The sequence below is a fragment of the Carettochelys insculpta genome, chromosome 15 (genome assembly GCF_033958435.1).
Source record: "Carettochelys insculpta isolate YL-2023 chromosome 15, ASM3395843v1, whole genome shotgun sequence".
In the NCBI taxonomy this organism is placed as follows: Eukaryota; Metazoa; Chordata; order Testudines; family Carettochelyidae; genus Carettochelys; species Carettochelys insculpta.
This window is the reverse complement of record NC_134151.1, coordinates 13,372,237-13,386,246: the sequence shown is the minus strand read 5'-3', so window position 1 is coordinate 13,386,246 and position 14,010 is coordinate 13,372,237. Positions and strand designations below refer to the sequence as shown.

Sequence of the window (14,010 nt, the reverse complement as noted above, 5' to 3'; positions counted from 1 at the left end):
ATTTGAAGGGTAGTAGGTTCAAAACTAAAAAAAGGAAATTTTTCTTCACACAGCGCACAGTCAACCTGTGGAACTCCTTACCGGAGGAGGCTCTGAAGGCCAGGACTCTATTAGGGTTTAAAAAAGAGCTCGATAAATTTTTGGAGGTTAGGTCCATAAATGGCTATTAGCCAGGGGTAATGTATGGTGCCCTAGCCTTCAGTACAAGGGCAGGAGATGGATGGCAGGAGATAAATCACTTGATCATTGTCTTCTGTTCTCCTGCTCTGGGGCACCTGGCATTGGCCACTGTCGGTAGACAGGATACTGGGCTGGATGGACCTTTGGTCTGACCCAGTATGGCCTTTCTTATGTTCTTATGTTGCCACTACTCTGCAATATTTGGGTTTAAACACAAGTGAATGCTTTTTTCATTAAAAAACACAACTTTCATTGTTCTACAAAGGACTTAGCAAAGTTTAGGTGCTCTATATGGCATAAATGTGCATAAAAATAAGAGACTCCCTCTGCTCCCTACATCTTGAGAAACATAGTACAGAACATGATTTTTGTGCAAAATTTGACCTGACAATGTCCTTTTTCAGTTATTCTTCTTTGTCACTTTTCTCCAAGTGTGGATAGCATTGGAGCTCTGTGTGGAAATCAATATAAGGTTATATCTGGGCTAAACCAGAACTTGTGGTGTACAACCTTGTGAGTGAATGACTCAAACATTAGAAGTTCACTGACTTTCAAAACATGATGGCACCAAGTCAGCTCTTCTTTCTGTGTCAATAGTTTATTGCTGTAGTTGCTAAGCACTTACCATAGTGGTTGCTGGTTTGGGCATCGCAGGTGCTGAAACAAATATTCATTTAATACCTCTCTCCCCCTCCTTTTGTGTGCCTGTAGGAACTGAAACTGCCTGTCTATAAGGCCCATTCACCGCAGATTGGGATGCGCCGCTACTTTACTGATCTCTTGGGTGTCCTCAGCAGCCACTGCAATCTCTGCACTACGGCACGACACCTTGCTGTCTACTTACTGGACCTCTTTATGGATCACTACGATATTACCTTCAAGCAACTGTATGTCATTTCAATTGCCTGCCTTCTTCTAGCAAGTAAGTTAGCTGCTGCTTGTTTGTTTTTTCCTGATCAAGCCAATGGTTGCTTTGTTTATGTAACATGCAAGCTGCTGTTCTCCATTTCAGCAGGGGATAGTTTTAATGTAAGATATACCTTCTTCTAAAATTCATCAGATTGGGCCTGAAACTGTGCGATGCCTGGCTTCTGTTGAGACCAAGCAGAGCTGGAAGCACTCAGGACATTGGAGAATAGGTCTGCACTCACTAAAGCACTCAGCAGCAATTATATGCCCGTGCCATTGTAACTCTGAATAAGTACTAAAAGTTTTAAAGTAGCTTTGTTTGCTAACCAAACTAAAGAACAAGTTGAATCATTAAACTCTTGCATTTTGGGAAGTTTTTAAAAAGCTATCCTAAAGAATGGGATATTTTCCATGGCAAAATAGTTCAGCGCTCCTAGCCAATAGTTCTAAATAAACCACATACGCTTGTACATTGGAGAGCCTTTGTTCACAGTGATGACTTTGTAGATGCATCAATATAGACTTAATTGAGAATATGGCTAGAAAATTTATAAGCACAATATGTACAGGTTGGAACTCCTAAATGTGGCATTCTGTGCTTTTGCAACATCCCTCATTGTTTCCTAAACTGTTTCTTGCCCTTTGAATCTCATCAGTGTTGGAAACTAAGGTAGGATGACACATAAGACTTTACTGTGAATTTAATTTCTTCCTTGCCCCTCCACCCTGCCCCTTAAATGTTGTTTGGATGAATTTTTAAAAATTAATAGGGTGGTTGCTTTTTGTGTAACCGAAAGTGTGACTTTAAACCAGTTTAGTTATCAGTATATAACCTCTCCCACTCTTTCCCTTGCTCCACATGTGAACTGTCGATGTGGTTCTTTTATGAGGGGTTGGCTTTTGGTTTCCTTTGTCACTTAGTGTAGGGTTGGAAGAGGGAGGGAGTTGATTTAGCTTAAACCATTTTCTTTTATGCTGAAAGATAAGACCATTACAGATATGGCAACATTGGTATATTTTTCTCATATAAATAACTCCAAACTCTACCGTTCTGGTTAAGACTTCACTGACCCAAAAATTATGTGTTCAGTACAGGATAACTAACCAATGTTGTCTATCCTGTTGTAAAAACACAGCGGAGGCAAGGCACTACTAGACTTGCCATGAGGTAAAGTAGGTGAGCTGGAGGTGGGCGAAGTAATAGCACTGATTTGGTCTAGCTACCCCTATTGTATAAACTTCTGGTATTTTGTCTCCACTTCAGATTTTACAGTGAGATAACTATAGCATGTTTATCTCTCTGGGGGAGGGGAACAACCTATCTTCCACCACCCCAAACACCTTTAGTCAGAGAAGATGCAATTTCTGTCTGGCCACAGGCTCAGAAAGTTCGAGGCCTAGGGAGAGGGAACCACAACCTGCAGTACAGATGCCTGGGTCCAGACCCCCAGGCTCAGGGCTCCCCTTCCCAACATCTAGCCTGAATCAGGGTAAGGTTGAAGCAGGGCCCCAAGCTGGATCAGGCAAGCTGGGGATGCATCCACATCCTGGCTCTGCTAGGGGGCGGGTGGGCAGAAAGCAGCTCCACATGGTGGCACTGCTGCTCGCTGCCATTAACCCAGAAGAAGAGCTGGCGCAGCAGTCATTAGGCTGCTTATTGCTCACCCCTGACCTGTGGGCACCCCGGTGGCATATGCTGTAGGCTAGGAGAGGCAGGGAACCCATTGCCTAAAGAGCTCTCCCTCTAGGTTGTGGCAAGGTGCAGTTAGAGGCAGTGAGAGAAATGCCAGTTGTCTTACAATAACGAGATCTCACTGTAAGCTGCTGGTGCTTGTCTGTCTTGTAGCAGGTCCAGAAGTAGAGAAATAGCCTGTCAAGTGCAGTGCCCTTTGTAGCATTGCATGGTCGTTTCCTTCCGGCCTGGCTGGATGTGCTTGATCTTTGTATCCCCCATCTGGTTTTGATTGAATTGGGTGTTTGTGAGATGAAAAGCACATCCATTGGAATGACTCTTTAGAGTGACAATCAATGTTCCTTTTTCTGCCCCACTCTTCTGATGGACTCTGAAACTAATAAAACTAATTGTACATCCTCTTTTATTTTGGTCACTGTACAAGACCCCAGGAAGATCTTCCTTCGCCTCTGCCCCTGCAAGTCCCCCAGGAAACACTCTGAACTGCTTCCTCTAGTTAGGATTGCAAAGCAACTGCTGCTTCTTTGGGTACCTTTTGACAGCTCTGGTGCCCCTTTGAAACCTCTGCCTTTTTTTCTCTAGTTAAAAGCCAGCACGGGTAGGCAGTTTCAATGCTTTCTGGTGGACGGATGAACTAATGAAATGTTCTTTTCTCTTTGACTTATATCTGTTCCTCTTGGCAACACTCGCGGGCTTTCACTCCAACTCGATTAATGTATTTCTGTCTTTTTAAAGAGAGCAAGTTTTTCATACTGGGAAAACTCCTTTATTGTGATCAAAGTGGAGTGATTTAACTCTGATTTAATGAGATCCCTGCTTTATACACCTAGTTGACAATTTTTTGTTGTTGTAGCTTTAGATTAAAATATACTTAAACATGGTGCTGCTTAAGAAGAACCCATGGGTAGAGCTTCTTATTTATATTTTACAAAAGTACTATAGGCAAAGAAAAAAATTATTGAAATGTAAAGCCCAAATGCTATGTACACTTAAGCAAAACAAAACAGCACTCATGTAGCACTTTAAAGACTAACAAAATGATTTATCAGGTTATGAGCTTTCACATCACCTAATAAATCATTTTGTTAGTCTTTGAAGTGCTACATGAGTGCTGTTGTGTTTTGTTAGAATACAGACTAGCACAGATACCTCTCTGTTACTACACTAAGTAGTTATTGTAACTTTATTCGCTCAAGTAGTTTCTATTGAATTCAATAGGACTGCTCAGGCACTTAAAGATAAGTATACGTATAAGTGTTCACAGCATCAGAGGCTAGTATATTTCTGGGGGTTGTTTTTTTGTGTGTCTCTTCCCCCCTCCCGCCCCCCCAGTAGAGACGTCAATTTAAAACTGCCTCAGTATTAATGAGACATCTAGGTTTTTCAGTATATTAACAAAGGAATGGGAACTCTTTACAGAAAGGCCAAAGTCGTCAAAAAGAGAGCTGAAAATCAGGCTTCTAAGCAAACATTTAGCCATCTCAGAGTGGGGTTTTCAAAGGCATTTAAGGACTTGTCTGGCTAAAATGCTGCAGCATTTCAGTGTAGATAGTGCCTGTGCTACTGTGAGGACTTCTCTCGTCAGCATAGGTAATCCAGCTCTCTGAAATGTCGTAGCTGAGTCAGGAGAATTCTCCCATTGATTTAAGGTACATCTGTACTTACCAGAAGGTCGACTTGATCGTGGTCTGTCTTCTGGGGTTCGATTTAGCGTACCTAGTGAGGACACACTAAATCAAACCATCAGTCCTCTGCCATTGACCCTGGTACTCCTCACTGTCACAAAGAGTAAGGGAGATCAACAGGAGGGCTCCTCACATCAACCTCCCACTGTGGGGTGGCCAGAAAAATCAATCTGATACATCAGACTACAGCTGTGCAATTGTTGTAGCTGGAGTTGTGTATCTTAAATTGACTTTTTGACATAGTATAGACCTGACCTCAATGCTATTTACACCTGGGGTTGGAGAGAGAAGTCGTTGGTCAGTTTTAATTGTCATTTTGGGGGGATGGATTTTCACACTGGCTATGTCTACACTAGCCCCAAACTTCAAAATGGCCATGTCATGACCATGGTAATGACCTAAAGGTATGTGCGTTACTGAAAAGGAATTATTGCACCGTTTTGGAAAGAGAAACGGCCGAGCTGGCTTTTATATTCAAATTCGGCACATTAACACATGGTTTAAATCGTGATGGGAACTTTGAGTCGTCATAGGGGCTTGTCTGCATACTTGGCTCAATCTAATTCTTGACCTTCCCCCCACCCCTCCACTCTCTGATTTGCTCACCTTGATTATGTTTCTCTGATTTGTCCTCCTTGCTTACTGTTTTTGGTTCTCTGTGCCTTAAATATGGAGTCTGTTCAGGTCTGGCTATGGTCTGAAGAAGTCGGTCTGCCCCATGAAAGCTCACTTAATAAACCATTTTGCTAGTCTTTAAAGTGCCACTTGACTGTTTTTGTTTTGATAGTGTGTAGACTAGCACGGCTTCCTCTCTGATACCTTTTAAAGATGGTATTTAAAGGGGAAAAGATAGGTGTATGAAAGCAAGTGAGGCGTGATTTTTTTTTAATTTTATTACAGACGTAAATGAAATTGGAACTAATAATTAAGATGTTGGCATGAGATGAACAATATAGCTATAGGCTTGTATTAATGCCATTGATTCTGAATTGCACCTCAGACTAAGTCCTACTACTGTACCTGGGATATCACTCAAGCTGGGTGCTGGAAGCCAGGGTACTCTGGATTGTCATTTGGATGGTTGAATGAACCCAGAGTGGTTCTCTGTCAAGCAGTGAAGTTGGTGTCCATGGATGAGGACTTGATAACAGTGTGAATAACATGAACAGCAGCGACTGTGCATTGTGTGTGGCTGGTGCAGAACACCTGTGCAGTATAAACCATCACTTTTGGGCTAGGGAAACCAGCACTGAGTGGTGGGATTGCATTGTCGTGCAGGTGTGGGATGAAGAACAATGGCTACAGAACTTTAGGATGTGTGGAGCTACCTGTCTGTATTTGTGTATTGGCCTGCAGCACAAAGATGCCTGAATGAGGGTTGCTGTCTCAGTAGAGAAAGCGTGTGGAGATTGTGTGCAGAAGCTGGTGACCTCGGTTGCAAACCAGTTTTAAGTGGGGAGGCCCACTTCTGGGGCAGCACTTCTGCAAGTGTGCAGGGCAGTAAATCTCATTTTGCTGCATAGGACCATGACTCTGGGACACGTGGTTGACCTAGTGGCTGGCTTTGCAGAAATGGGCTTTCCTAGCTGTGGAGGGGCAATTGATGGCAAATGTATTCCAGTTGTAGTGCCACTCTACCTTGTCACAGAGTGCGTCAGTCAGAAGAGGTACTTTTCCTTGGTGCTTCAGGTGCTAGTGGCTCACCATGGGCATTTCACAGACATTGATACAGAGTGGTCTGGAAAGATGCAGGACACGCATCTTCAGGAATAATGGCCTCTACAGAAAGCTGCAGGTGGAGACTTTCTTTGCAGACCACGGAATTACAGTGGAGAAAGTGGAAATGCCCATAATGATCCTCGGTGACCATTCTTACCCCTTGCAGCCCTGGCTCATGAAGACTTACACAGGGCACCTGGACAGCATTAAAGAGTAGTTGAATGACAAGGTAAGCTGATTTGAATGTGCCTTTGGCAGATTGAAGGGGAGGTGAGGGTGACTGTATCATAGCCCCCTGGTTTTGGTCACATACTGTTGCCTCCATAATTTATGGGAGAGTAAGAAGGAAGTGTTGGCTAAGGGGAGGAGTGCTGAGGCAGTGTGCCTGGGCACACAGTTTGAACAGCCTAACACGTGTGCTGTCAGAGGAGGCCACCGGTGGCTAATGAACGTCAGGGAGGCTCTGAGGAACTGACAATGAGGAGTGCTGACACGTCTGTTTTGAGGTTGCTTCCCTGCATCATCCCACTGCTCCTCCTGAGCAAGGCTATCCCATTACACTCTGGATGTTACCAGCTTCCTCTGGGGCCAGAGCGATTGGTATGGATGTTTTAACACACAATAGTCATTGAACACTGCATTGTTTTTTCCTTTATTCATCATGCTCACACAGCAGAGGGGAAGAATCAGTGCTGATAAGGGAGCATGAGGATATGGGAAAAGCATTGCAGTTGGGTCAATGTCCAGCTGTTGTAGTCACGTCTGTGTTGGGTAGTGAAGTGTGCTGCTTGAATGTGCTGTCGGAGATGGTTCTAAAAGGTTGTAGAGGGAGGGTTAATGGGTGAAGCGTTCTGATGAAGGTGCTGGCTGGGAAGCCTTTGGCAGTTCAGTTTCCTCTGCATCTTAGTTGGAAGATCAGTCAGAGATGCTGAGCTATTTATCAGCTTCAGCAGTGGTTCAGTGGTTTTGTTTTGTTCTTTCATCTCCTTGGCCCACCTCTCCCTCCTTTTTGCCATTTGGAGCAATGAGTGTGGTAGTTCTTGTCTCACTAGTCACTCAGTCAGCACTGGGAACTGCTGAATGGGGTTAACAGCAGCAAATGTACGTAAGGCTAGCTAAAAATATGCATAAAATTTGCTTGAATGGATTTTTGGGGAGAGGAATTTACTCTTTTTTTTTTCTCTCTCTCCCTTTTAAGTTCTTGCTGCTTTTCAAAGCCCTTTTATTATTTATCTGCAACAGTCTTCTCTACTGAAGTAACACCTACAGCACTCCACTCAGAAATTTGGGTCCCATTGTGCTGAGCATTTTACTGAGATGTGCTAATTACAAATCTGTAAAATTTATTTTATGGATTTATGTTACTGCCATAGACAAAAATCTTAAATGTTCCCTGGTATGAAAACAAGTTCCATCTGCGATCTTCCAAGGAGAAATATTATTCAGTTGTTAATGAAATTCATAGGGTTGTTTTTTTTTTGTCTGACTCCATTCCAAAACCTTGAATGTGATGTAAGTATCATTGTGAGGTGGACTTAGCCTTTGGGAGATGTGTTCAGATTTCCTGTACTTTTGGCTGAGTAAGTTTGTGCTTTGTCTAAACTAGCAATTGAACTCTTGTTGTTCATAAGTGCTTAAACCCCCTTCCCTGACCCTGAACAACAAAAGCTTTGTGGTTGCAATTACTAGTGTAACCAGTGCTATGTTGGCAGTCTGCTTGCTCTTGGAAGGTTTTGTTCTTCCCAACTTCATTTTTGCTGCCTCACTTTTTGGGACATGGTTGTGTCTACAGTATACGGTTGCTAAAAGCTGTGTAGTGTAGACATACCTTAAGCCTATAAAGTAATGTCTGCACTACCCAGTTTTTTGACAAAACTTTTGACGACACCCAAAAGTTGACAAAAATCACCAGAGGGCATTCACATTTGCTCCCTTTTGTTGGCCGATCATATCCACATTGGATGCACCATCATCAATGATGTGATTAATGCACGGGGCTCTGTATCCCTTTGTGGGAAGGCAGAACTGATCCCGCAGTTTCTTTGGATTCCCGCTGAATTTTTCCACAGCATCCTCTGCTGCTGGGAGCCATATCATGAGTAGCTCTGTGGGCTCTCCCTGCTTAGGAATGCCAAAGCATAGCCATCTGTCCCCCTCCCCCTGCAGCAGCCATCTGCCTGGGCTAAGGAGCATTGCAATGATTTGTTCTCTCTTCCCCAAATGGTTCCCAGGGCTTTGAAAGGGGAGGGACGCATGCCTGCAGGGCAGTAGAGATCAAAACACTGAGTGGAGTCATCAGGGCAGGGCCTTGTGGGATAGAGTGGGAGGCCAGTTCTGTCAACAAAACAAACAGCAGTGTTTACACTGACTCTTTGTCAATAATAACAGATCTGTTAGTCTATAAAGTGTGGCAGGACTTCTCCATTGTTTTTGGGGATACAGTGTAACGTGGCTACCCCTCTAGTATTTGGAGTTTAAGTACACAAAACTGTGTGCTAATCACTGAGCAGCAGGTTCCCCATGATGCAAGACAGAGCTGTGAAGTCTACATGCTTCCTAGTGTACAAATGGTGCCAGGATCCTTCGAATCTTGGTGACCTTGGGCTTGAGATTTGAGTGAATTTTGCCATCCATCTTTAACTTTTTTTTTATAGGCAAATTTGAAGAAAAGGAGGATCGCGTCCCAAAACTGGAGCAGTTAAATAACTTGGCTTACATGTGCAATGTGAATGTGGTGCTAACCAAAAAAGACCTGCTTAGGATGGAACTCCTGCTTTTAGAAAGCTTCAACTGGAATCTCTGCCTGCCGACTCCAGCACACTACATCGACTACTACCTCTTCGCCTCTGTGGGCGAGAATGACCTTCACAATGGCTGGCCTATCACATCCCTGACCAAAGTCAAAGCTTTTATGGAGAAATATGCTTACTACTTCCTTGATTTTTCAGTGCAAGGTAATCCCTCAGTCCTACTGTCAGAGGTGGGGTGTGCAGAGCTTTACTCGGGTGTGATTTTTCCAGCTGGCTAATAGGAAAAGTCCATAGCAGATAAAGGCTTTTAAAAGAAGCATGGAATGGACAGTTTGGGGAGGGGGAGGATTTTTGGGCCACCTGGAAGGAGGAGAGCCTCAGGCAGAAGGACTCAAGCTGGTGGCTTGGGGGGTTGTATGTGACACAGATTCTGTGACACGTTGTCTGTGTGACACAGACTGGGAAAGTATATGTGACACTGTGTGTATGTATGTACAGTAATTGTATGCATGTCAAGTGGAGACAGTGTGTGGCACAGAGATTGGATAGGTGTGAGAAAACGACAGCTGGCTGCTGGAGAAATTTTAGGAAATCATTTGCCTATAATTTAACTTGGTTCAATTTCCTGCATGCGGGCGGAGTGAGTGGAACTCGGTCAAAGCATTTTTTTTGTTTGTTTTTAATTTCTTTAGATTATGCTTTCCTCAACTTTCGACCATCTCTGATTGCTGCTGCTTGTGTGTGTGCCTCCCGCATCTGTATGCAGGTTTCTCCCTTCTGGACCACACAGCTCCAGCTCCTGACATGTTATTCCTGGGAGCATCTTGCTCAATGTATTGAAATGATGCTAATGTAAGACTGCTGGACCCAAGTAACCTATTCCTCAAACCTTAGTAGACTTTCTGTTCTCAAAAAAAGTAGAGCTGAAAAGACTCCGTCTCCAAGACTCTATTTAGTTTAGCAGTAATCAAGGTCACATGAGATTAGTACTTCTCAGTCCATATCAGCAAAGCTGGGGATTAAGGAAATCTTTCTAGCTATTGATGCACTGATGGCATATGAATCTGTGACATCAGCCAGAATGGTGATTTATTCACAGTTAAGTAGGTATTCCCCAGAAAACTTGCTTTTCTCTTTAGCTTCATGTAAGTAGTTATCCATCCTTTGTGAGGTTATAAGATATAGTGAGTGTATGAAGTATTGCTGTAAAATGATAGCAATATTCTCCTTATAGCCAAGACATTCCACAACTATTCTCTCTCTTGTAGAGTATATTCTCGTCTTGTGGCCTCTGTGTACAGTAGAACCCTGAGATACACACACTTGATTTGTGCGTATCTCGGGTTAAAACGCAACTGAGTGACAGGGAGCTGGTGGCAGCTCTCCCTGCACTCAGGAGTGGGGAAACTGACCAGCTGTTGTGTTGGTCAGTTTCACAACTCCTGTCAGTGGGAATAGCTGAGAGTCAGCATCTGACAGGAGCAGCACTGGTCAGTTTCCCTTCTCCTGTGAGCAGCGGGCAACCCAGAGAGATTCTGGGAGCCAGGAAACTGACAGTGGCACCAGTGACTTGCATGAAATTTGAGTTATGCAGGGTTGCCCAGGAACATAGCCTTCCCGTAACTTGAGGGTCTACTGTAGTGATAGATCATGATGGCTGCCCAGTCTTTGTGGACACAGGCGAGTCCTGCTAGCAGAGATGGGAAAGGATTCCCTTTACAGGTAGTATTCATTTATGCACACACAGCTGTATGTTCCAAAAAATAGATCCCTTCATGCTGTAAACCAAATTTATCAAGGTATCCAGCCAACTAAATGTTGTCATGGTGCAGAGAGGCCGTTAGAATAGATTTACCATTTCTATCTACTAAGTGCCTGTGGGTCGCACCAAGACAGATGAGAAATGAATATTATTGATAACAGTAAGTTTTTTATCTCTGATGAAATGCATGCTAGCAAGCGATCATATCCTATGTCCATTAAAATCATTTGCGTGACAAAGGTGTCTTTTTTTAATTTTTAGATATTATGAGAATGATGTAAAAGAAGCCAGCAAGATGAAAAAGCAAGTAACACTGCAGCAGCAAGTAGTGGGAAGTGTGAACCAACAAACCACTACTCAGGTCCTGTTTCAGCAATCCAGTTATCACCCACTACCCCAGCACTCAACTACCCTGTCCCAGTTCCAGTCACCAGTGCAGGATTTGTGTTCTGCTTACCGTGACTCCTTGCAGGCCCATAAGCCCAGCGACCTGCTTTCTGGAAGTGCCAGCACCTCACTGCATTCTTATTCTGCTCTGCAGGCCAGTCTTCAACCTTCTGCGCAGACTCTGCCCATCCAAACACCTATAACGATGCAGGTGGCTATAGCAGCAGAACCTAGACACTGCATCTCCATGGCCTATGGCAGCAGTTATTTCAGTGGACATCACTCTTACCCAGCCAGGTGTTTTGACAGATGACTATCTAGAAAAGTGGTGATGAATAAAGCCTAAACAAAGGGTCCCTTGGCATGTGAACCACATGCAAAAATACTCAGAACCTTGGCAATGAGTTGATTCCAAAGGCAATTGATCTAGAGGCCCTTTTTAATGTGGACACCAATCCTGCAAGGACTGGGCTTGTGCTTTTAATGAGACTAAGAGAAACAAAAGCGGTACTATCCATCATTTTATACTGTCACTTTGAAAAGCTTCTTGTGTAAGAAGTTGTACCCTGTGAGGGCTTACTAGCTTCTATATACCAAGCTTCAATTAATCATGCTAAAGTTTGTGATAAGGTTATTTCAAGCAAGATTCTTGGAAGAACTTCTGGTCAAGTAATATTCTTTTTGGAGGATATTGTTCAAAGTGGGTTTTATCCAAAGGCTTCTCTGATGGCAGCTTATCCCACGGGAAACTATCACTAAAAAAAGATGATAAAGAACCATGTTAATGGTGTCAGCATGAACTGTCCGAGTTTGTGCAAAATCTCCATGTAGCGTGCTGCTTTCCCTTTCCCTGACCTGCCTTAAAAATCCTCTTGGATTTTGGTGCTGTGCCACTGAACAAAACCTCTCTCTACCTTCACACAAAAAAACAATCTTAAATCACCTTAGGATTGTTAAGATGATGCTGCCTTACGTGACTGGATATAATTTGTTTAGTAAATTTGTTTACAACCTATATCAGGGACTTAACGTTACTTGAAGAAAACACCTTGGAAGATCATTCTTATAGATACACTGAAGGGGTTCACTGCCTTCAGTTTGGTATTTCTGGGCTTAATGTCAAGTGGTCAAAGTGAAGTTTAGGACTGAAGAACTTGTACAAATTGGGATGGGGTGGAGCGGCGGGGCTGGGGAGGAAACCAGTGAATTCTTCCGTGAAACTAGAAATGGTTAGGTTCTAGGAGAGCAGTGTTGGGCTGCACAGAACTTTGGTCTTTAAAAAACATCGTGGCTCAATATAGCAAAACAGGGTTAACTGACATGAAAATGTTATGTATTTAAAATTGATTTGAGCTGGAACTTCCTATTTGGCTAAAATTCTATGTCGGATTTGTGTAACAGTGTAGATAGTTACATGTAACATGAAGACTTTTGCTTCGGTGCAAAACACTCACTTCAGATGCAACCACCATTTCGTAGTTGCTGGAAGATAGTATTATTGGTTTTTAAAGTTCTCAGGACAGACTATAGACAATGTGCAATATGCTTTGACTTGTGGCAAATGCTGTGGTTTTTTAAATAGCATGTTAGACAATGCTGTTGAAGATTTATATTTTTAGATAATTTAGTTTTTAAGGGGTGTATTGGAGGAGGGGGGCAGATCTCTCAAAAATAACCTAACTTCTTTTTGTCAGTGAGCATCCCCTTAAAAATATTGCGTATTATAATTTTGTCACACTTGAAGGTGACACTGTCCTCAGCAGAACAATCTTGAAGAGTTTAAAGTTTGCTTCATTTTATTGTTGTTGTTTTAAACGACAAATCCTAGCAAAACTGAAGAGGCAATGTCGTACAGAAATTAGCTGAGCCACTTAGAGATTTTAGTTCACTTTTTTATTCTCCTGTTTGTATATTTATATGAAACTTGTTTCCACAGGATTTTGGTGTTTCTTAATGATAGTTCTAGTCATTCAGCAGATTATAAAGTACCCCTTTAATGTATGGGGAATATTGCGGTACTCTTGCACTACTGACTCTAGTAGCAGTGTGTTTTTTTTTTTGTTTTGTTTTTTTTGTAACCATGGTAGAACAGGTCACATGAAGTCTCGTGTTTGTCAGACTGCAGTCACTCTTTAGTGACCCTTGCTAGCTTGATGAAGGTTGTCTAATAAACAAAAGACCTGTATATGACATGCTTGTTTGTTAATACTGTCTATGTTCTCACAGTATTTTTCTCCTAGGATGACCAGTGAACTGTGGTCCCCACCTTGCAAAAAGTAATCCCTTGGACAAATATCTACATAGATGTTATAACTGTTGACTGCTTCCTCGGGCACAACAGACAATCACTCTTGATAAAAGTGGAAACGAGCTATGCCTGCACTACAAAAATAACTTTGAAGTTGCTTATTTCAAAGTAAGCAACTTTGAAGCTGAGCGTCTACACACACCCTACTTCGAAGTTTAACTTCAAAGTAGAGTACTACTCCACTCCTGGGAACAAAGTAAGGACTTTGAAGTTGGGCTCTGTACTTTGACATTAACTTGTATCTGACAAAGCGGGTCTTTTCCCGCGAAAGCTTATGCTCCAAATTATCTTTTAGTCTATATAAGGTGCCACAGGACTTCTTGTCGTTTTTGAAGATGCAAACTCGGCTACCTCTCTCTGGTATTCCAAGTAAGGGAAAATGTGTGTAGCCTCTCTGCTGGCTCCTTCAAAGGAGTGCCTAACTTCAAAGTCAGTTCCTGGTGTAGACACAGCCAAGATGAATTAACAAAGGGTATGTTTGTGGTTTAGGAACCTTGTGCAGGAAGGCTTTGCGAAAAAGGAATTGTATACACACTGCTTGCAAAGTGTGGCGCTATTCTCATTGTGAGATTTGGCACCCTACAGTTTCTTACTTTCCTTCATGGTTACTTTTTTCT

The 14,010-nt window shown here is 42.8% G+C and overlaps 1 protein-coding gene across 3 annotated transcripts in view; it reads left to right on the top strand.

Annotated features, from left to right (window-relative positions):
- CCNJL (cyclin J like) overlaps positions 1-13,220 on the top strand; it is a 31,765-nt gene extending 18,545 nt beyond the window's left edge. For all 3 annotated transcript variants that reach the window (XM_075009653.1, XM_075009651.1, XM_075009654.1), the window contains 4 exons: positions 892-1,102; positions 8,841-9,140; positions 9,629-9,788; positions 10,960-13,220. In XM_075009653.1, coding sequence (XP_074865754.1) covers positions 937-1,102; positions 8,841-9,140; positions 9,629-9,788; positions 10,960-11,398 — 1,065 coding nt within the window. In that variant the 5' untranslated portion in view covers positions 892-936 and the 3' untranslated portion in view covers positions 11,399-13,220. The remainder of the gene's footprint in view (positions 1-891; positions 1,103-8,840; positions 9,141-9,628; positions 9,789-10,959) is intronic.
- Positions 13,221-14,010: the final 790 nt, after the last annotated feature.